At 37.1% G+C, this 23187-nt stretch overlaps 1 protein-coding gene and 1 pseudogene across 2 annotated transcripts; both read right to left on the bottom strand.

Moving 5' to 3' along the window:
* Nucleotides 1-413: 413 nt before the first annotated feature.
* LOC306872709 (glycogenin-1-like) lies at nt 414-7882 on the bottom strand (annotated as a pseudogene). The gene is made up of 9 exons: nt 7879-7882; nt 6945-7074; nt 6564-6737; nt 3802-3961; nt 3124-3250; nt 2772-2991; nt 2017-2178; nt 1141-1263; nt 414-539 (listed from the first exon to the last, which is right to left on the bottom strand). The product of its transcript is annotated as a glycogenin-1-like (transcript).
* A 707-nt stretch (nt 7883-8589) lies between these two features.
* Nucleotides 8590-21605, bottom strand: LOC306873284 (CD99 antigen-like). The gene is made up of 15 exons (XM_079422470.1): nt 21584-21605; nt 21385-21446; nt 19749-19784; nt 19466-19516; nt 19311-19340; nt 18768-18809; nt 18407-18427; nt 18247-18279; nt 17914-17961; nt 14828-14908; nt 14603-14638; nt 14447-14470; nt 10638-10745; nt 10003-10053; nt 8590-9721 (listed from the first exon to the last, which is right to left on the bottom strand). Exons 2-15 carry the CDS (start codon nt 21440-21442, stop codon nt 9696-9698), a joined length of 645 nt encoding a protein of 214 aa, XP_079278596.1. The 5' UTR covers nt 21443-21446; nt 21584-21605; the 3' UTR covers nt 8590-9695.
* Between the last annotated feature and the right edge of the window lie 1582 nt (nt 21606-23187).

Here is a 23187-nt window from a genome sequence, read left to right as displayed (position 1 = left end):
TTTCTCATGATTTAATATACTGATTGTTTTGAAACAGTAAGTCAAATGTATCCCCTTAACAGCTATATAGCATATTTAGTCAATTATTTAATAAAACTGCAAACAAAAGATCACAGCAAAGCCTAAATCATACAGATAGATCTTAACACGCGTAGGTTCATACAGAAACTCGATTACTAGATTTTTACATTTATTTGTTTACATTTAACATAAGTTGCATTTATATATGAGACATTGTTCAGAGTATTTTTGATCCAGTGATTGCTCCAAATACACAACTGAGGTAGAAAAACAGCTATTTTTGAGGCGGGGAAAATGTAACAGTTGTAATGACGGATATACAGTACCAAACTATATAGAGATAGGGTTTTTATATAATCTCATAAACACACATCCAGCACATACACACAAAATTAATCAAGGAACAGGTCAAGTTTCCTCATGATGTTGTAAAAGGTATCTTTACCCATATAATCGGTGCAACCTTCCTCCCACATGCGTCGATGCTCCAGGTCGTCCACCTCTCTCTCAGCAGCAGCCTGCAATTTAAGGGATCATATTTAAAAAAAATCTAACTTTAATAACACCATTGCTATCAAAATCATAATTATATGTAGTTATGGGGGGGAAATACACTGGTGGATTCATAACTGCAAATTTAAGTCTAAGTTTAAGTTAATGTGCCACCATTAGATGGCAGTATTTACAAAAACAGACCCATCTCAAACTTCATTTTGTGAAGCAGTGTTATTTTAGTATCATTTTTAAAAAATACCATTTCAGTTTTTATTCATATTTTGAAATAGTTTTATTTTCACATTGTCTATTCATATTTTAGTTTTTTTTTCTTTCTAATTTTGTGTTCTTGTCATTTAATTATTTTTTTTATATTTCTAAAAAATATAATATATAAAATAATTGTTCGTATTTTTATCTTTTGTTTAAGTTAAAGTTTATTTTATTTCAAATACCCCAATGATTTTTTTCAATACATTTTTTTTAATTAACAAATTTGATCTTTTTGAACAAAGCTCAGATACTAAAATATCTTGGAAAGATTTAATAAGCATTAAAAGAACTACAACAACAAAATCAGTCATTTTCCCCAAAACAGGTAAATCAGCATATTTGTCTACATACAGCTTCTCCAGTGGCTGTGGCAGAATCCTCAGCAGTCTCTGGTTCTGTGCGCTCACTCTCTTGCTCAGATGGAGGGCTGACTACAGGGGTCTTCCCACCAGTCAGGACATCAAACAAAATATTCTGACATGACGGGATAAATAATTAAATAAATACATAGGCCTTCTCCTAAAATACGCATGACAAAATATATGCACATTCACAATATATGCAATAAATTATTAATTCAAAGGATTTGGAGGTGGAGGTGGGGGAGGGGACTAAGATATGGTGGGCAAGATATGAAATGACAAACTTTATCTTTATCTAACTTTGCTTCAGCTGAACTTAACTTGTTATTGTATTTGTTAACTGCATGTTAATTAATTCCTAAAAAATAGTTTGAAACAAAAAAAATAAGGGCATGTATGCAGCATAAATGTAATGAATTTTTTATTCATAAAGCATGTACAATCATATGAGGTACTGGAATGTGTCTACTGGTTCAAACTAAATTCTGAAATGGAGTATGAAAGAAATGGACTGAATGGATAAACAGCAAACTGACAACAATTTTATCCTTTACTTAAATCAAAGGTTCTGACCCAGTTTAATCGCTAAGGCTTTGCATTGCGTGTAAACTGAACTCTTTGCAGTCATTGTGTTTTTGCAACCATCTGATCTTGTTTATGCTCTCTTTGTGTTGTGGTGAGTCACTTTTGGGTGTGTCACTGGATTTGTCTAAAAGCCCAGAGGGCAAAATACTTTTAAATGAGGTGGAGTTGAGTTTAGACAGAGACTCGAAGCGAGAGGCAAAACAAAAGTGCATAATGTCATTTTTCACAGTTCTTCGTGTCGTTTCTTCAAACCTTCATTTCTCTGGGCAGTACCACTCACCAATTCCTCTGACTTTTCAGATGAGCTAGAGCTGATTGTTAGTGAGTCCAAAGTCAGAGGAAGAGAGGGCATCATCATCTCTGTGTGGTGGGCTTCAGTGCTGCTCTTTTGGCTTTGTGATGGAGTCTGATGTGTCTGTGGAGAAACCAACTGCTGCACTGACTGCAAACCAAGAGAAAGACCAGAGATGACTGACAGTTTAAATACAATGTAATATTAGGTCCATTAAATAAGATAATTATGCTAATGGTGTGTTAAAATGAGAGTTCACAAAAAAATGAAAATTCAGTCATCATTTACTCAACCTCATGTGGTTCCAAACACATTAACTGCTTTATTCAGTGGAATAATAAAAAAAAAAAGATTTTGAAGAACGTTGGAAAACAAGATTTTTGTTGCCCATTGACTTCAAATGTATGGACAAAATATACAAAGGAAGTCAATAGGAACTTAAACATTTGGTTACCAACATTCTTCAAAATATCTTCTTTCATGTTCCACAGAAGAAAGCGAGCCATGCATGTTTGGAATCACATGAGGGTGACTAAATTACAGAATTTTCTTCTGTTTTGGGGGTGGGGGGGTGGGTGATTACAAGTGATCGTTTGCAAAACATTTGTTTGGTTTGTATTCTTTGAATACAAAGTTGCTTTGGATAAAAGATTTATGCATTTTGTAGACACTAAGTCATGAGAACAGGCAAGCGGGCCACGTATGTATTATTAGTATTCACAACAACAACAACAACAAAATATCTGATGTGAGTGTACTCTTACATAGTCTTCACTCCTGTCATCCTTCTGAACTTGTAGCTGTATTTGACTGTAGTACTCCACCCACCATAAATTCATAAATTGCTGAAAGTTCTTTCTGGAATCCCTTAAAGATGACTCACTGGCAGCCTGTGGATCATACCAAACGTGCCAGGGTTTAGTCCCACCCAGGAAGTGGACAATTGTTGCATGGTGGCCATACCTGTATAAACCAGAATGCATATTTTTCATACTTGTGAAATGCATAAAAATGTCATATGTGATTAGTTTACTAAACAGGTCACAAATACAGGAATAATTGTTATACTTAATGAGAGTTTGTGTGAAAACGTACTGCTGAAATGCTGGTAGATACGTGTAAACGGCACCGGCTGTGAGGTTGTACACAAATGGTAAATGCTTTCTGATATCTTTTACTGCCCAATCACTGAAGAAAGTGTTTAAAACACCCTGGTCTCCACCTATACATGACCCGACATGGCATAATAATGTCATTAATAGATGTATTGGTAGTGCTAAATTATTGTGCAAAGAATAAAAAAAGAAAGAAATAATCAATGCGGTGTTGCATAGGCCTACACTATCATTTAAAGTTTGTAGGGTTTAAGTTTTTTTTTTTTTTTTTTGAAAGAAGCCTTTATGCTTCTTATTTGCAAGAATATAGTAGAATACAATATGAAACATTAAAAGGATAATTCCCCCAAAAATTGTCATTATTTACTCAACCTTCCAAACCATTCCAATCCTGTATAAGTTTGTATAATTATGTTACTGTCAATTCAAATGAATGCATCTTTGCTGAATAAAAGTATTCCTTTCTTTCAAATAAAATTGTTCTGAAACCTCTGAATGGTATATGCGGTTTTCTTATTTTTAAAGATTAAAAAATACAAATGTGACAAAGCAGCATTTGAGGCTAATTAAAGTTCCAACAGGCTTTGAGCGCATCCGATTTAGACTGAACTTAAAATATCTGAATGTAATATCAGCTAAATATAACCGTGTGATTCACCATCAAAGCTGCCGTGCTGTGCAGCGTGTTCCAGTATTTGGGTATGGATATTCAGGGAGGGCCTAAACACAAATACCCCAGGGTTGAAGCAATCCGGCCAACCTGGATCAGGTGCAGCAGACAATTCTTCATATTCAAACAGCCCATCATTACACAGTACCTGCCGCACAGAGTTATATTACAGCCAAATTGTGGGACCAACACCTCATGCATTATTCTCTAAAAGTCTGTAGTTTACCTGCACTGTAACATTGTGTTCATTTTATTATTACATATTGTGAATAAAAGGCTATTAATAAAAAGCCTGTAACTTTGCTTTTGAATACATACAGGGGGAAAAAAATTATTTGATCCCCTGCTGATTTTGTGTGTTTTCCCACTGACAAATAAATGATCAGTCTATCATTTTAATGGTAGGTTTATTTTAACAGTGAGCGACAGAATAACAACAACAACAACAAAATGCAAAAAAAACTTCATTTAAAAAAGTTATAAATTGATTTGCATTTTAATGAGTCAAATAAGTATTTGACCCCTTCGCAAAACATGACAGTATTTGGTGGCAAAACCCTTGTTGGCAATCACAGAGGTCAGACGTTTCTTGTAGATGGCCACCAGGTTTGCACACATCTCAGGAGGGATTCTGTCCCAGTCCTCTTTGCAGATCCTCTCCAAGTCATTAAAGTTTCGAGGCTGACGTTTGGAAACTCCACTCCCTCCACAGACTTTCTATGGGATGAAGGTCTGGAGACTGGCTAGGCCACTCCAGGACCTTAATGTGCTTCTTCTTGAGCCACTCCTTTGTTGACTTGGCCGTGTGTTTTGGGTCATTGTCATGCTGGAATACCCATCCACGACCCATTTGGCTGACTTCAATGCCACCTCCAAATCTGTCAGGCTTCAATGCCCTGGCCCTGTCCATCGCTCCTTTGATGCGGAGCAGTTGTCCTGTCCCTTTAGCAGAAAAAACACCCTCAAAGCAAAATGTTTCCACCTCCATATTTGATGGTGGGGATGGTGTTCTTGGGGTCATAGGCAGCATTCCTCCTCCTCCAAACACAGCGAGTTGAGTTGATGCCAAAGAGCTCAATTTTGGTATCATCTGACCACAACATTTTCACCCAGTTCTCCTCTGAATCATTCAGATGTTCGTTGGCAAACTTCAGACAGGCCTGTACTGTGCTTTCTTAAGCAGGGGGACCTTGCAGGCGCTGCAGTATTGCAGTCCTTCACGGCGTAGTGTGTTACCAATTGTTTTCTTGGTGACTATGGTCCCAGCTGCCTTGAGATCATTGACAAGATCCTCCAGTGTAGTTCTGGGCTGATTCCTCACCGTTCTCATGATCATTGAAACTCCACGAGGTGAGATCTTGTATGGAGCCCCAGTCCAAGACAGATTGACTGTTATTTTGTGTTTCTTCCATTTGCGAATAATCGCACCAACTGTTGTCACTTTCTCACCAAGCTGTTTGGCGATGGTCTTGTAGCACATTCCAGCCTTGTGTAGGTCTAAAATCTTGTCCCTGACATCCTTGGACAGCTCTTTGGTCTTGGCCATGGTGGTGTCACGAATCCTGGCCATGCTCTTCCGTTTACTCGCCACCAGATGTCACTCACTCACCACATTGACTCTTACACTACACAGCACACTGGACTACAGTTCCCACAATCCATTGCACAGATCACAGCTGTCACCATTCACACATCACACACACCTGATTATCATTTCACAATCACTCACTCACTATTTAAGTCTGGGACTTGCTCTTGCTCGGGGCCGAGTATTGTTAGCCTGCTACCTTACAAAGCGTTCTTAGTTTTCATAGTCTTGCCTTGTTTTCCTTTCCGTGTCTGACCCTGCCCGTGTTTTCTGGTTTTACCCTTCGCCTCTGCCGTTTGGACTCTGTTCGCTCCCCGTTTGGACTATTGCTCTCGTTTCTGGATTATCTCTCTGCCTTGCCCCTTTGAATACTGTTCGCTGATCGTCGACCCACGCTTGCTCCACGGATTGCTCTGTCTTGCCTCTGCCATACCTGTTTGCTGTCTTCTGACCCTGCCTGTATGACCACGTTTTCTAATAAAGCTTTGCATATGGATCCGCACGTCTCACGTCTCGTCAGCCCCGTAACAGGTGGACAGTTTGGAATCTGATTGATTGATTTCTTCTGTGGACAGGTGTCTTTTATACATTTAACAAACTGAGATTAGGAGCACTCCCTTTAAGAGAGTGCTCCTAATCTCAGCCCCTTACCTGTATAAAAGACACCTGGGAGCCAGAAATCTTGCTGAATGATAGGGGATCAAATACTTATTTGACTCATTAAAATGCATATCAATGTATAACTTTTTTTAAATGTTTTTTTTTTTTTTTTTTTTTTTTTTTTATTGTGTCTCTACCTGTTCAAATCAACCTAAAATACTATTGAAATGTTGTTGTATGCATTTGTCAATTTTATTTAATTTCTGTATTTTCTTAAATGTGTGTGTGTGTGTGTGTGTGTGTGTGTGTGTGTGTGTGTATAGAGTATTTACAGAGTGTTAACTTTTAGTTTTTCTTATTTGTAATTCGCTTTGGGTAAAAGTGTCTGCTAAATGACTAAAAGTAATGTAAGTAAAATTATAGACTGATCATTTCTTTGTCAGTGGGCAAATGTACAAAATCAGCAGGGGATCAAATCATTTTTTTCCCCACTGATTGCTCCTAAATCAATAATTTTGAACACCTAGGTGTTTAGTAGCCATCTTCACTGTCAAGTACTCACAAGTGTGTCTGCATCCAAGAAAACACACTTGTTGTACTGTGTAAGGGTCCAGCATTGGAGTTTGGTGAAGGTGACCCCCAGTTCAGGAAGTCGCAGCCAGGTGAGATGAGCCTTGTCTCTATGTCCAACACATCTACTACTACAACTTCATCAAACACGTCCTCCAGAGCCAATCTAGACAAATGCATAAAAATTAATGAGCCAAAAAAGTCAAAGACAATCCAAAATAGATGGTAAGCAACCAAAAATAAATTTAATGTTGCACTGAAAACTATTACAGACTTGCACATGCATGGAAAAGTGTAATTAGATCAGGGTACAGAATGATATTTGCATTAATGTTGTTTCAAAATCAATGGAGGAGGATAGTTACTCTCTCACCTTGAAACATTGGGGGAAACCATAGCCACTAACTTCCTCAATGTTCCATGCCTGCGCAAACTTTTGCCTACTACTAAACATCCCATGCTATAGGCATCTGTGGTGGCCAGGGTCACAAAGGCCTGAGCCCCTGAGAGTCAGAGACAGATATAACGTCAGGCAGAACTGGTAAAAACAAGACAAGAGTGCAGTGAATGTGCTTTGGGCAAACACAATATTAGTATGAAAATTTTTAGACACATTTGACTTAAATGATCATCTTATATTATGTTTTAACCAAACTTTGGTCTTATGCCTAAATTCATTAAATTAATTTTTTGACAAAATGTACCAGATAGTGAATAAAACGAAGGCATCAAATTACTTAAAATAAAGTGACCATGGAAGGTTATTATAAGGCCCAGTTCTCACTATTAACTAGCAACTGCGACTTTTGCCTTAAATATAATTTACTGCTTATTAGTTAGTAAGGTAGTTATTAAGTTCAGGTATTGTGTAGGATTAGGGAGGTAGAATATGTGCTTTATAAGTACTAATAAATAGCCCATATGCATGCTAATAAACAACTAGTTCATAGTGAGAATGGGTCCCTATACTAAAGTGTTACAGATTCCATTAACATTTGTTAACATGAACAATTAAAAATACACCTGAAGCATTTAGAAATCTTAGTAAATATTAATTTAAACATTTACTAAGACATTATTAAAATCAATTTTAGTTGTATTTTAGTTAATATAATGCTAAGTTGAAATAACAATGAATGCATTTTTATTATTTTTAATAAGAATGAATAAATAACAAATACATCCTTCATTTTAATGCGTTGTTAATGAAACCTTATATTGTGAAGTCTTACCAATACAATAATAAAAAAGTTTGTCCAACTTTTGACTCGCAATAACAAGGAAGGTTTCCAGTTTAACTCACTGACCCATCACATCCAGCAGCCAGTGTGATGAGCTGGTTACTGATATACACAAGCCACTGTTGTCTTCCTGACCCCTTTCTCATTGGCAGACAAAGGAAGCAGATGGCACAATGACACTTCACTGTATGGTCAGTGATTGAACTTCGAATGAAACCGGCTTGAAATGCAAATAGAGTGCTTAGTGCTTACTACTGGTGACATTTCAAACGCCATTTGTATGTAAATAGGTTGAATAGGTCAAAACATCACACATTCTACCCACTCAATGATTTAAGGGTGCTCAATTAGGCTATATTTTTATTTATTGTCTAGTGTATGACATTTGGACGAAAAGGGTAAGAAGGGGGAACTTAACCGCCATCTCAGTTTTTCTATCGCTCTTCTGAGTAATGAGGGAAATCTGGATGGAACAAGTGCTATAACGTAAATAGCAGAATTTAAAATAAATGGCAAATCGATGAAACGATAGTCGTGCTATCTTCAAATAGCAGCGCGCCTCACTCCACGCTCAGTGACGAGTGAAAACTGAGTAACCTAACGGTCACGCGACAGGGGTCATTCAACCCACGCTACTACAACTGAACATAGATCTACCGATATCTAATATAGACCCATTTAACTTATTACACTGAATACTGAAAGGAAAACAACCGCGGCGCTCAATGAAAGAACACAATATTGCCTTATATTCCAGCAACATCAGAATAACAATAATTATTAATCCAGAAATGGACAGACTTTATTTGGTTAAGAAACAGCAAATGCATAATTTAGACACTAGACACGTTATTACACATACAATAACACCAATCATAATTTCTCTGTATGGTAATGAGATGCACTCAATGCAAACTGCTTGTGATTATAAACTCATCCATCTTCAGCAGTATTTACAGTAATAAGCGTTTTTACCTTGTCAAATTTTTCCAGTCTATTTAAATATATAAAAAAGCAAATGATACAGAGGTGAGTTGGCATCCCATAATTTAAAATTTTATTTTAGTTGACATTTTGCCACTCATCAGCATACGTAATTAGCAACCTCATCATCCTCTTCCTCAGAGTCTCCTGTTTGATTGGTAAAGAAGGCAGTTTCTAATTCTGAGTATTGCAAGAACGAACAAAAGCCTATCTGATGCATTCACCTGTATAGACAGCTTACACTTTACAATAGCAAGTCCCTTATGCAACTTGCTGTACTTCTACAAAAATAGTAACAATTTGTCGTTTTTAAAGTGCAGTATCTTACATTGGCACTATTTGAAATACTAAAAGAACACTAAAAGCCATTTAGTGTCTCTACCTCCTCTAAAGATGAACAATTAGTTACACAAAAGATTGAATACAAAAAAAGATACATTCTTCAAATAAAGATTAGAGTCATTACAACTTAGATTACAACATTACAACTTAAAAAAATGAAAGAAAACAAAACAAAAAACACACTTACTCTAAGGCCTGGTTTAATAGACAGGGCTTAGCCTAAACCAGGATTAGGCCATAGTTCAATTAGGACATTTAAGTATTTTTTAGAAACATGCCTTAGAAAAAAACATTACTGGTGTGCATCTTAAGACAAAACAAAGGCACTGACATTTTAAGATCAGTCAGTGCACGTTTCTTTCATTTGAAAAAGCTCCGATTCTTTTAGTCTAGGACTAGTCTTAAGCCTTGTCTGTGAAACCGGGGGTAAGATTCTTAAGATATTAGTTTTAAACCAGCTTTTCATGTAACAGATGTGTCCTGTAGGGTTAGGCTCTCCATAGCTGTACATGCTCAGTGTGCATATATACTTTCAGTGTGCAGGTCCAACGCAGTTACTAGAAACGGAGCAGGTTGCTGAGAACTTTGGGAGAGAAAATAGTAAATTATGTCATCTACTAGGTGAGACTTGTATCAGAATGCATGAAATCCACATAAAAGAAAACTGGTCTAACAAATATAACTTCTCTCCATGGTATCAAAAGTTGGTTGAAAAAATAAATAAATAATACACACACATACATATATATATATGTGAATAATATAATATATGACCGTGTCAGAATTGCATTCTTAGATTCACGTTAAGCTTAAAACATAACACACAGGAAAAATTAAATTAAATAAATAAAAAAAACACCTTACCTTGAGGATCAGATCGAGTACCACGGTTTTTGCCACGCTCTGGATCCTGCCCTATATAAAAAAGGTACCTTTTAGCTTATCCCATGAATTAATTTTGTTAAAGCCATTTTCATAAACCTTGTTACTAAAGCCTTATGACATAACTTACACTCGGACAATTCTGTACTAACTGTACTGTTAGCCTCTTTTGAACACTCTCAAAAAACACGACTCTGGTGGGACTCGAACCCACAACCTTTGAATCACTTCTCTAAGTGTAGCTTAGAAGTCCAATGCGCTATCCATTGCGCCACAGAGCCACCTGTTGAGGACCTGAGGGCTTTAGTAATACAAGCAAAGCAGTCAAACTGCTTGCCACATCATACCCCCAACCCCCACTTCCTCTACAAGAGCTGCTGCATTAGTTGAGCTACTTCAAAATAACCCAAGTACTGTGGCTCCCACAAGTGTTAATATACAGTTATGAAGCAAATGATTAAAAGGTTTTAAGAGTAAAAAAGTTTGAAGTCTAAAGAGTTGTTTTGTTTTTGGAATCAGAACTGCTCAAAAATGTAAGCTTCTTATATAAATCAAAACCAAGGTAGTGCTTGTATAAGGATTCTGATCCTTTCACTGAAGAAAAGTGCCAAACTCACCTCCTTGTATTTTGAAACACAGTTTCTTTTTCTGGTAAGCAAAGTAACTTGAGGCGGCACCGAGGATAGCAACACCCACAGAACTGATGATGGCAGCCATGGCTCCGCCTGTGGGATACATTTAAAGGGATAGCACTCACAATAAGAGAGGACAAGGGCTGGTTTTTAAATGCTTTAAGAGTGAGCAATTTTGTAAATGGCTTCATCAGTTGCTAATTAGAGCTTGATATCAAAACTACATTAACATGGGAATGTAACATGAGGGCAAGAAAACGGTAATAGTTTTGACCACTAGGGGGTGCAACAACTGTTTCCTACTCTCCACAGAAAACTTGGCAAATGTTAACTGTACATATTGTTCTTCAACTAGACCTGTTTTTAATTGAACAGATATAGCAACTAGTATGGTTTACAGCATGCATACAGACTTACTTAGGGTTTTGCCCAATTTAAAATCATGCAGTCACTAAATGAAATGAATTGTACTATAGATCAGAAAGAGAGAGATTCATAATACTAAAAGTGAGTCACTACATATTTGAAATTGTGCAATTTACTAAACTAGAAATTGTTGCTGTGACACCACTGGGGCGTGTGATCCAGTGAAAGCATGCTGGGCGTTGCCTACTAAACTCATTGTTGTGTACGCACACACATCACACAAGCAGGAGAAGGTCAACTGACTAAGCAAACTACTTATCTAAACTAATGACTGCAAAATTATTTCAGATCTGAAGGTATGCAGATTTGTCTCCCTAAACTTCAGGCAGCTAGATAAGAGGCAACTGCTAATTAGCTGGTAGGCCAGTGTTCTTCACACTTGCTCAGTACATTCTCACTGTGCCATTGTTGATGGGGTTTACACAGTGAGATGTGCTGACAATTAAAAGAACAGGTCACAGCCGTTGGGGTGTGACTATGACATTAACCAAACAGAGGGAATTCTCACATTTCACTTTATTATAAAGAATCACAGATACAAAAAAGCTGCTAAAATGTTTCAGGAAATCAAAAGAGTGACAGAAAATAGCTACTTCTGTGGAAAAGAAACCAGAAAAATCATTAGCCTGAATAAAACTGTGAACCAAGACATTAAAACAAACACCAAAGAACGTCAACGTTAAAAGGGGTGTTTCATGAAAACAAAACCAGCCAACATGGATATATGCAAACGATTAACAACAGTACATGCTACCATGTGCTTCAAAATACATGCCTGCCATATGTGGTTAAAAAAAAAAAAAAAAAAATGCTCCAAAAGGGTGTTTTCCAACAATGGCATACAGCAGAATAACAATTTTAGTGTGAAGAAAATATAAAAGAATGTTGTAGCATTAGAACCTTTTGATTAACAGAAATGGCCTCATCTAGGTTTTTACATATTCACATGGGTTGTGTGTAAGTTGAGCCCTGAAATCCTCAACCACTTGGGTACATCTGCGCCATAAGCAAAGCAGATAAGTTGGTTACACCTGGACACACAAATCTGATTTGATCACTTGCAATTAATAGTGCAGACAGTCTGCTTTAAAAGACATGATTTTTTTTAAAAAAAATATCTGATTTGCCAGCAGTCTATGTCTCATGAAACCACTGATGGCAATAATGAGAATTGATTTTTAAGATTGTCTGTGTAATGAATCAGCCTCTTTTCCCCTTAAAAAAAGCATCCCTATAGCGCCTCTACTCTTTTTGAGATTTAGGATTTAATCCCTGCATGCGCTAAGCTTTTGGTTGAGACCCACACACAGACAAACATTTCCAACTTCAGTCTTGTGGTACATTTGAGGTCAAGTAAGTCTAAAACCAAGTTTTTGCCAAAAGAGAATTGTGTGACAAGGATTCAACCACAAAAATTCATTCTCAAGAAATGCGAAATAAAAATGGCAGCCATGAGCAGAGAAAAAGAAACAGTACTGGAATCCTCAACATGGCCTTGGGGTTAATTCACTGTACCATAAAACCAGCTGAGATGAGAAACTCTTCATTTGAGACATGCCATGCAAAACCAGTCAATCTGTTATGTCTATTGGAAAAAATTCAGAGTGTGCCTTACAAATCTACATTGTGAGGAAGAGGGGGGAGGGGGCAAGGGGATGTCCTGAGGCAAAGACAAAGGGGACATCCCTTTTTAAAACAGATGCTACAATCTTTTTTTTCACAGCCAGAATCACCATTCATTTATACTTTGGCTTCCACCTACTGCTTATATATAAATAAATAATATCAGTAATTTGGTAACATTTAAATAAGATGTTAAATAACTTTATTGTTTGAAATTTCACATGCTTACCAAGTGTGCATTTATTTGCAGTAAAAACAGTATTGTATTACATATTATTGAGAAACATTTCTTATCAATGTTGATAGTTCAATATTATATATTTTTATCAATTTAACTGAAGAATAAAAGTAGATTTTTGTTTCAAAATGCTTTTTAAAAACCTTACCAACTGCAAACATTTTAACAATAGGTGTATAGGCTTATTATATAATCTTTACCAACAGAAACCAGTAATACAAGATTAATTCTTCATTGCCAAATGCCTAAATCAATACAATCACTAATCACTTGATCATTACCAAACATGCATCTCATCCTGAAAAGACCATAAGCACCAGCAGTCCTAGCCTTACAACCGAGTATAACTTTACAACCATGTAAACAATGTGTAAAACCATTTAAAAATAGAAGGTTGCTATCCAGGACAGTTAGAGCTCTGCCTTTTCCTCTGTTACATTCAGAAGTTCCCATAACTGCTCTAGCAGGGGCTTTACTAGTTGATTAAACTGGGAAATCCAAACACTGAGGCCTTCTGGTATATTATCGACTAGCATCTTGATAATCTGGAGCCACTGCTGGTTAAGATCTGCAACGACAGGCAATCGAAGCAGAGATTTAGCGCACAGCCACTGGCAGAATGAATAGTCAAAACAATCAGTCTTCAAATATACTAAAAGTGCAGCATTCGACTATTCACCAACCATTAACAATTCCAACATAGAAGAAAACATCTGCTAGTGGAAAACCTCAACATGTACTGCCCACAATAATTGTTTTTGTCTGTTGAACCACCCTGTCCTTATATAAGAACTGTGACAGTTAGTCATCTAGTGCAGTTTTCATGGTCTTCAGGGTAAGTCGTGGCCTAAGAGTCGGACTTGTAATCCAAAGGTTGCGGGTTCGAGTCCCCGGCCGGCAGGAATTGTAGGTGGGGGGAGTGAATGTCCAGCGCTCTCTCCAACCTCAATACCACGACTGAGGTCCCCTTGAGCAAGGCACTGAACCCCCAACTGCTCCCCGGGCGCCGCAGCATAAATGGCTGCCCACTGCTCCGGGTGTGTGTTCACGGTGTGTGTGTGTTCACTGCTGTGTGTGTGCACTTTGGATGGGTTAAATGCAGAGCACGAATTCCGAGTATGGGTCACCATACTTGGCTGAATGTCACTTCACTTACTCTGTAGGCTAAAATATTTTAGCTTTGTGGTCAGACTCATGAACTGTCTCATTCTTGATTAAAGAAACAATCTGAAGCAGGGGACACGCTAACTCCACTGGGAAAGACAACAACACTGGCAAGAAAACCAAGCTTCGGAAAGGATAAACAGCTAGAAGTGAAGTGAGGAACTGAGAGGGAGTGAGAGCTAAAGAAAAAAAACTTCCCGTTTTCATATATTTCGGTGGACTCGTTAGGAAACTTGATAACAACCTTCACTTTGTGGCCGACAGTTTTTCCAAAACAATTACTGATAGATGGAGTTAAAACCTTAAATACAATTTGCATAAAATTAAAATGTTTAATATTTACCTTGAGGTTGTTCAGAGCCTCCACCTAATGAGAAACATGAACAAATGAACTTCAGGAAAAATGAAAAATATTTTACTATTCAAGATTACGAAATAAAAATGAAAAATTCTAAACCAAATTGCAAAGTATTTTCCATGAATTTAAGGAAATAAATACCATTGTCATTATACTCCGGAACATCTCCTCCTCGCCCTTAAAACAAAACAAAAACCACAATCAGTTTCACTCAAAGCACCGATGTACGTCTTAGAAAGAGTATTTACTAACAAATGTTTTCAGGTTTAGGTAATTGTGACTGCATTTGGGTTGGACTTGAAACTTGGCTATATCAGTCATAAAAAACTAAGAAAACCCAAATCTAAGAAAAATAATGATGCAAACCTCCACTTCTGCCTCCATCGGGCTTGTATTCACCCCCTTCATTCACATCAAAGAGGTCTTTGTCATCAAAACTTCCACCACCTTGATAAATAATAAATGCAAAGTTTTATGAGAACAGCAGTATGATAGACATTTTAAAGTGTATAAATACACTTTTTAACACACAATTGTGTGTCTTCACTGAATTGAAAATGACTAATAAAATGTGCACACAATCCTTAATCTCCTAACAACAAGCTAGTTCCGCGAAAAATGCAGCTAAAGTTAACAGTCTCAGAGAACGGCTCCTCACAACACAGAAGAGAGGGGCGGGGTGAGCAGAGCTCATTAGCATTTAAAGAGATATGCACCGAAACGGGTCACTGTGACAGAGTTGTTTTTGAATAGGTAACAAGGGTGTTCTTTTGCACAACCATTGAGAAAATTTAACCAAAGTATGCTATAGACTTTTCAGACCCTAAAGCAGGGGTGGGCAATTAATTTTCCCAAGGGGCCACATGAGAAACTTGGGCGGTTGCAGAGGGCCGGACCAATATACTTAACTCAGTTCTGCCCAATATATTTTATAAATAAATAAATAAAATAAAACAGTAGGGTAAATGGAACATCAGAATCATACAGTGAAAATGTGGAGCACACTAGCTAATGAACGTTCACAAAAATAGTTTTGAAAATGTGAATTTTTATTTATTTATTGTTGCGTTACAAAAATTACCCTCTCAACTTTGAACAAAAAATCAAGTATTTCAAAGATTATGGACGTGACATTCTCAGTCAAAACCTGAAACATATATTCTCATAGAAATTATTCATTACCAATAGTTATATTGAACCATCTCTTTATATTTTTCTAAACCACTGAAAATAGAGTCCAGACATCAGTAAAGTTTCAGTCAATAAACGATGAGGAATATAGGATACACATGCATTACGGACGTGACAAATAAAAGACTAGAGTTTTTGGAAGACAACGTATTTGTAGACTTTCTGTGATTTACAATGCACAGCCCAGAAGCAACAATATCTGCTGAATGGAAAGGGTTGGCTATTCACAACATAAAATACAGCCTACATACATAATTTTGACGGAGAGAAAGCGGAATTTATCAGACGATGGAAAGGCGCAAGTAAAATGCTTTAACAGAGATGCTTTTTTCCGACGCGCTCCAGCTTCAGCGATGGCAGAAAGCGCGTGCTTTCATTATTTTACAAAAGGAACAGTTTGTTATTTTTATGAGTGTACAGAAATAAAATCAGTTTCGAACTGATTTTAAGTGGTTTCATTTTCAACACAATAACTACATACACTTTCAAGTGTAGCTTGATGCTAATTGTACCTCTATTTATATTTTAGGATGTATTCTTGTAAGCATTATAGATAGTTTGTGTTTCTGGGGTCGAACCAAACTTAATTTATAAAAATTTTACTTAAATTTAATGTATATTGAGCAGCGTTCAATGTTAAATCCATATACTTATTTATTTATTTATTTAGTCATTTAGCAGACGCTTTTATCCAAAGCGACTTACAAATGAGGACATAAGAAGCAATCAAAACCAACAAAAGAGCAACAACGTGCAAGTGCTATTACAAGTCTTGGTTAGCCTAACGCAGTACAGATAATTATTATTATTATTGTTATTTTTTAATAAAAAGACATAGATAAAATACAATTAGAATAGATAGTGCTAGAGTTAGAGGGTCAAGTAAAGATGGAACAGATGAGTTTTTAGCCGTTTCTTGAAGATGGGTAAGGATTCGGCTGCTCGGATCGAGTTGGGCAGGTCATTCCACCAGATGGGAACAGTTAATGAAAAAGTCCTTGAAAGTGTTTTTCTGTGTTTTTGGGATGGTACAATAATTCGTTGTTCACTTGAAGAACGCAAGCTTCTAGAGGGCACATAAGTCTGAAGTAAAGAATTTAGGTAAAGGGGTGCAGAGCCAGTGGTGGTTCTGTAGGCAAACATTAATGCCTTGAATTTAATGCGAGCAGCTATTGGTAGCCAGTGCAAATTGATGAACAGAGGTGTGACGTGCGTTCTTTTCGTCTCATTAAAGATTAATCTTGCAGCGGCATTTTGGATTAATTGTAGAGGTTTAATAGAATTGGCTGGAAGACCTGCCAAGAGAGCATTGCAATAGTCAAGTCTGGACAGAACAAGAGCCTGAACAAGGAGTTGCGTTGCATGTTCCGAGAGAAAGGGCCTGATCTTCTTAATATTATATCATGCAAATCTGCAGGACCGGGCAGTTTTAACAATGTGGTCTGAGAAATTCAGCTTATCATCAATCACAACTCCAAGGTTTCTGGCTGTTTTTGAAGGAGTTATGGTAGATGAGCCTAACTGGAAGCTGAGATTGTGATGAAGCGATGGGTTAGCTGAAATTACAAGCAGTTCTGTCTTAGCTAGGTTGAGTTGAAGGTGATGGTCCATCATCCAGCAAGAAATGTCTGATAGACACGCTGAGATGCGAGCAGCTATCGTCGGATCATCAGGATGGAATGAGAGGTAGAGTTGAGTGTCATCAGCATAGCAGTGATATGAAAAGCCATGTTTCTGAATGACAGAACCTAGTGATGCCATGTAGACAGAAAAGAGAAGTGGTCCAAGAACTGAGCCCTGAGGCACCCCAGTAGCTAGATGTTGCAACTTGGATACCTCACCTCTCCAAGATACTTTGAAGGACCTATCAGAGAGGTAAGACTCAAACCACTGGAGTGCGGTTCCTGAGAAGCCCTTTCTCAATAGGGTTGACAAGAGGATCTGATGGTTGACTGTATCAAAAGCAGCAGACAAATCTAGCAAGATGAGTAATGAAGATTTGTCAGCCGCTCTTGCAAGTCTTAGGGCTTCAACAACAGAAAGCAAGGCAGTTTCGGTCGAATGTCCACAATATACGAGATACATATCTGAGGAAAAATGCATTGCTGGCCGGCGCCACTCAGCGTGCAGGCATGAATTAGCAGAAGGCGATCAATTATTTCACACTTAGTGTGAAAGCACCATTCGTCTGTGATTCGCCTCGCTTTTTCGCATCGCGCTCAGTGTGAAATGGCCTTAAACAGATGTTGGCAGAAACATACCAGTTCCTCTCTCTTTGGGTGGGACCACAGGCTTTTTGGGCTCAGTATCTGGAAATAGTGGGAAAAAATACAAAGAAAACTTATGGAATAATCTGTTAGTCTTTCAAATCATTCTAAATAGCACCTTTAAAACAAGAAAAATAGGACAACCAATAGCACTGGTAATAGCCAGGAATAAAAGCTAATTGTAGCTTAACATGACTATTTAGTGAAACACATTAATACCCAATATCTTTTTTTTTCCTTAAAGAAAGAAAGAAAGAGTAAACATAAACAAGCACACTAGACACAGCCTCAACGTTCCAGAGAAAATGCAAAAACACTCATTTTTACCTGGACCAAATGCATCAGACAGATCGAAGTCACCTGAGAATGAAAACATCATGTTAATTTTTACAGTGACAGCTTGATTACTGAACAAAAATGAAGTAACACCTGATCTGAAGTAGAAACAATTGACCTACAATGACGTGTATGCATATGTATATTTTACCTCCAGATGGTTTCTTTTTATCTGCAAATAAAATAAAGGAACAATGCAGTACATGAATTATATTAAAAATCTTATTTAAAAACAAAACAAAAAAACTAAATCAATAAATTCCCTTAAATGATCTCGATAAAAACTCCAAATAAATACACTTTGGATCACTTAAACATTACTATATAATCTTATAGCATTTAATTCAACAGTGTCCTTGTTGCATATACTTACTTTCAACTAACCCTAAACTTCAGCAACATGTTACTAATTAATTTATGATAACACTACAATAAGGGCACCTTAAAATAAAAGTGTAACCCACAAATTTTACACTTAATTACATAAACACCTCAGTATAATGTTCTCTTACCATCTCCTGTTTTGGGGGGAACTACTGCAGGTTTTTTAGGGTCTGTATACAAAAACAATGGTCATAAAGTTTTTCCATTTTGAATCTAGGGTAATTCAAGTTTAGTTATTAAACTGAAAACCAAGGGATGGAGGAATTTCAATTGGTATAAGAAGAATTTACTGAACTGCAATTTAAAGGAAAAAAAAAAATGTTGATATGTCCATTTTCCCACAAAACCATTACTTTGAGTAATTACAAAATTAAATTGAAAAACAAAAACAACAAAACAATTGAAATCTCAAAAGGTAGTGTTATTTTTTTCCATTAAATGCCTCAATGTCCATCATGTTACATAAGGAACAGAGAACGCTTATACATTTCAAATTAAAATATATAAACAATTGAGGACATGTATAAACAATTAGTTTAATCAATGTACTGATCATCATATAATCAGCGGGCCCTAATAAACGAAACCACAAAAGTGTGATAAAAATTAAAGACTAAAATGACAATTTATTTCAACTCTTTTTGTGAGTATTTGAGCCCAAACAGTCTTACCCAAATCAAAGGCATCTGAAAGATCAAACCCTACAAGAGCAAAGAAAAACTGTTAAATAAGTTTCTGTATATACAGTACTTCAATGTGCCTAACTTAATCAATACAATTATGAAATATAGCAACTAAAATGTTTGAGTATAATATTAAAGGTTACCTGAATCTGGGTTTTTAGGTGGGGCTGGTTTCACTGTTGGCTTCGCAGGGGCTTAAGATCATAATAATATTGTTAATTGTTTGAAACGACAATATAAATAATGATATACTAGAACCGTTTATGCAGAAACATGGTTGAGAGTACAGTGATCTACATTTGCTTGCAAACTACTTTATTATATTTAATATGTATTTATTTACATTTAAATATATAACATTAAATCGTGGACCATCAACATAAAGAGAGGACCATACAAATTAAATAGAAAGTCCTCTTTACTTACGCTCGTCATCACCAAGAGCATCAGAGAGGTCAAAATCTGCAAGAAAATTATTTTACTATTTTGCATTTCTCTAGTATGTTTCTTTATGGCCAGTTTCATCCCAATCAAAATTCAATCTTAAATCAAATCTCTTTTAACTAAATCAAAACTGCATGTCTTGAAAACTGGCATATACAAATTTCCAGTCTGTGTTCTATAAAAACTGCAAAAACTTTCCAATAGAGAATGCATCCAACCACTTCCAAAAGCACTCACTGGATTTACTATGGCCAATATTTCCACTGCAAGCAACAAATGTATGCATATCTAAGCAATACGCAGTCACACTCCAAACAAAACTGATATGTAAAATATTCATTACAATAAACAGCACATAAATGCTTAATGGAATTTGACTAATTAATTTATGAACTAGTTCATTAGCAATCCAAATTGTTAAATTTGATCAAATGGAAACCAATTAGCCTGATTTGAGTTGCATTATGCAATTTACATGTGGCTCCACACCACAGTACAAAACTCAAATAAAGGATGCAAATCGAACTAAAGTGAAGCAACATATGACACTGAAAGGAATCATTTTCCAAATAGAAAGGCTATTAGCATTGCAGCTAACTTTAAAGTGTTCTAAGTTAGTAACAAGACAGTATCTAGTGCTTTTCACAAAACACCCTGGCAGAGGCCACATCCTGTGACTTATGTTGCCAGGGCAATGCACTGTTGTCATTGTGGTCTACATAAACACCCAGGATATTGACTGGTGGTTGAGTCACAACTGAAACCAGAGCGATCCTTTTATCTGGGTGCATGTTTATGCAATCGCCTTGCATTGCATAAAAAATACATTTGGGAAGAACTACATTTAGGGTTTGGGAAAAGCGAAGAATCAGGCAAACTTGAGTGATGCTAGTATTACTTGTAAAACATTAAAATTAAAATGTGGGTGCGTCTGAGACTCAAAAAGTTGATTTACTTTGAGACTCAATGCAGGAACACAGGAAGTATGGCTCTTTGAGAGGCAAAGAGGAACCAACAGCTGAGAATAAAAGCAAAGGGAGCCGGGAATACTTGGAAGGATCATACATTTTAGTCATGCCTTCAAAAATATCCCTTACGAAAATCAGCCATGGTTTTATTGTAGTAAAAGTGTAGTAACCAGGTTTTTTTGGTTTTTTTGGGGGGGGGTATTGTTCACCATTCGTATAACCACAGTTTTACAATAAATACCATGGTTAAGCTATTGTTAGTGTAACAAAAACATGTTTCAGAAACAAACACGCTTGGTGCTACACTTCTCTTGCCATGTTTCCCATGGGTTGGTGAGTCATGCAGGAAGATTTCATTTCAAAGAGTCAAACCAATGCACCAAACCAAAGTTTTTTGGTCATTCAAACATTCAACTTTTTCTGTAATACAAAACGGTATCCAGCATATTGGGCAAACATATTTAATTCACCGCTTCAGATACTAGCAATTAAAACAAGCGTTTATATCGTTCATATAGAGCACGGTCAGCAGTGGCAATCGTCAAAAAGTCTTTGTTGCGTTATTTTGGGCAGGATACTTCCCAGTGCTACAACTATTACAAGCGCTGTTACCAAAACAAATAGTCAACAGTTCAGATAGGAAACCATACCTTGCGCTCTTGCCACAAGACTTGCCAGAAGAAGTAAAATCCACGTATATGAAGTCATCTTGCTATGAATATATATAAGATTAAAACAAACTTAGTGCAATTTCAATGCATTCGCAAAGATATAAGACTCTACGAGCCTCGAAACCAACAACTACAAGTATCTCGAAGGCAAAGCTGAGCAGTAACTCCACTGACCCACCCCTCTGAGTGATCCACGTGTGATGCTGTTCCTCAGTTCGGCTGTCTGAGATACAGCTGTCTAATTAGATTGATGATTCAAAACACTGTGCAGGAAAAAGACGCGCCACGCCCTAAGTTACCTGCCCTTTTTTTGAGCTCGTGAGTATTAGAACAAGCATAGTGGCTTATGTAATGAATTATTAAAAACATTCTTCATATAGGCTATACATAGCAAATTAACGGGAAATATATAACTCTTATATTTGTTACGGCGGAGAGATGTCTTCAACCTTAGGTAAAACCAATCTGCTGAAGGTGACGTTGTAACAAATTCAGCCTGTGTGATTTCTGCCACAGCATTTTGTACAAACAGCGTGTTTACCTAATAGACTAACTGTGCCATTGTGTTTTAAGTTGAAGTTTTAAGATGTTTGTTCGTTTTTTTTCTGCTCAAAAAAATCACTGAACGTGCGCGTGCCACAATTTGGCATTCGCTTCTAATTTTAACACATTTTTGGCATTAGTGGTGGCATAGCAATAGCGCCCCCTAGCAGACAGCAAAAACACTGGTTTCTTACTCCATCTAGTGTTAAACGAACGCGTTGCAACAAGCGTCCAATCAGCTCTACAGGATGAATTTAACTATGGTAAATATTTCTGATCTGACTCACTGAGGATCACCATTATAGGCTACATGACTTGACTAGCACAGTTGGGATTAATTAAAGTTGAAATAAAACACAACCCATTGCCATCTTTGTCAACGGATCTGGTAACAATATAAATCAAGGACACCTCATTTGTAGGACAAAAACCCTAATACCAAGAGCATCTACTCATTTCAAAACCTTTTTTTTAAGATCTTTCACATTTAACATTAAGATTTGTATCTTTTAAGATTACATTTATTTAATCTATTTTTTGAGCAAGCAGTATTTGATTATGGGTATCCTGAAGGGACCTCAGAGTATCGTGCCCCCTTGCGCAAATGGTGTGAGAGAACACCAGTGGATGAGGCAGCGCTCTTTCGCGTGTCATGTTTTTGAAGAGCCCACGCGTTTCACTCTGGTTCCCCACTCGGCACGCACCAATGCAGATACGGACCGGATCGGACGCTGCTGGCGTCTGAACGTGTATCCATCTTCATTGCGCTCACGGTGTCTGCTTTCTCCAGCTCGCCGGTATCATGCAGTCTTTAATATCCCCAGTCACCAAAGCAATACTGGTCGCACTGTTTATTTTTGCGATCCTGCTCATTTTGTACGTGATATTATGGTATATATGTCGAGATGTGGATTGTGATCACGGAATTTGATTGACATTATTGGATGCGTCTTTAAGGACATGCACCGGGTGTCCCAGCTTTGGCACTGATCAACAAGGGAGCAAAGGGTGACTCTGGTAAGTGCCCTGTTACTAACCTGTTAAACTCCAGGAATGAGAATTAAGAGTGGACAGCACTGATTTTTTTTTTGTAATATACTGACATTGATCGGGGTGTCCTTTTCCACTAACGTGTTGCGCTTCACTGGCTGTCCATAACCATTGAAAAGATCTGCTTTCCTTCCACCTGTTCATGTAGACGCATACCAATTCAAATCATTCCATATGTCCAATTTTGAG

The sequence above is a fragment of the Barbus barbus genome (assembly GCF_936440315.1).
Source record: "Barbus barbus genome assembly, chromosome: 7".
In the NCBI taxonomy this organism is placed as follows: Eukaryota; Metazoa; Chordata; class Actinopteri; order Cypriniformes; family Cyprinidae; genus Barbus; species Barbus barbus.
The sequence above is the reverse complement of the archived record's forward strand: the minus strand, read 5'-3'. Positions and strand labels throughout refer to the sequence as shown.

Excerpts from the sequence above, each read along its gene's own strand:
- LOC306873284 (XM_079422470.1), bottom strand. The coding sequence starts at position 21,442 with ATGACTTCATATACGTGGATTTTACTTCTTCTGGCAAGTCTTGTGGCA. Across the intron at positions 14,639-14,827 it reads CGATGGAGGCAGAAGTGGAG|GGCGAGGAGGAGATGTTCCG; the intron begins GTTTGCATCATT and ends TTTTGTTTTAAG. Across the intron at positions 9,722-10,002 it reads TACTCGATCTGATCCTCAAG|TTCTCAGCAACCTGCTCCGT; the intron begins GTAAGGTGTTTT and ends TCTCTCCCAAAG.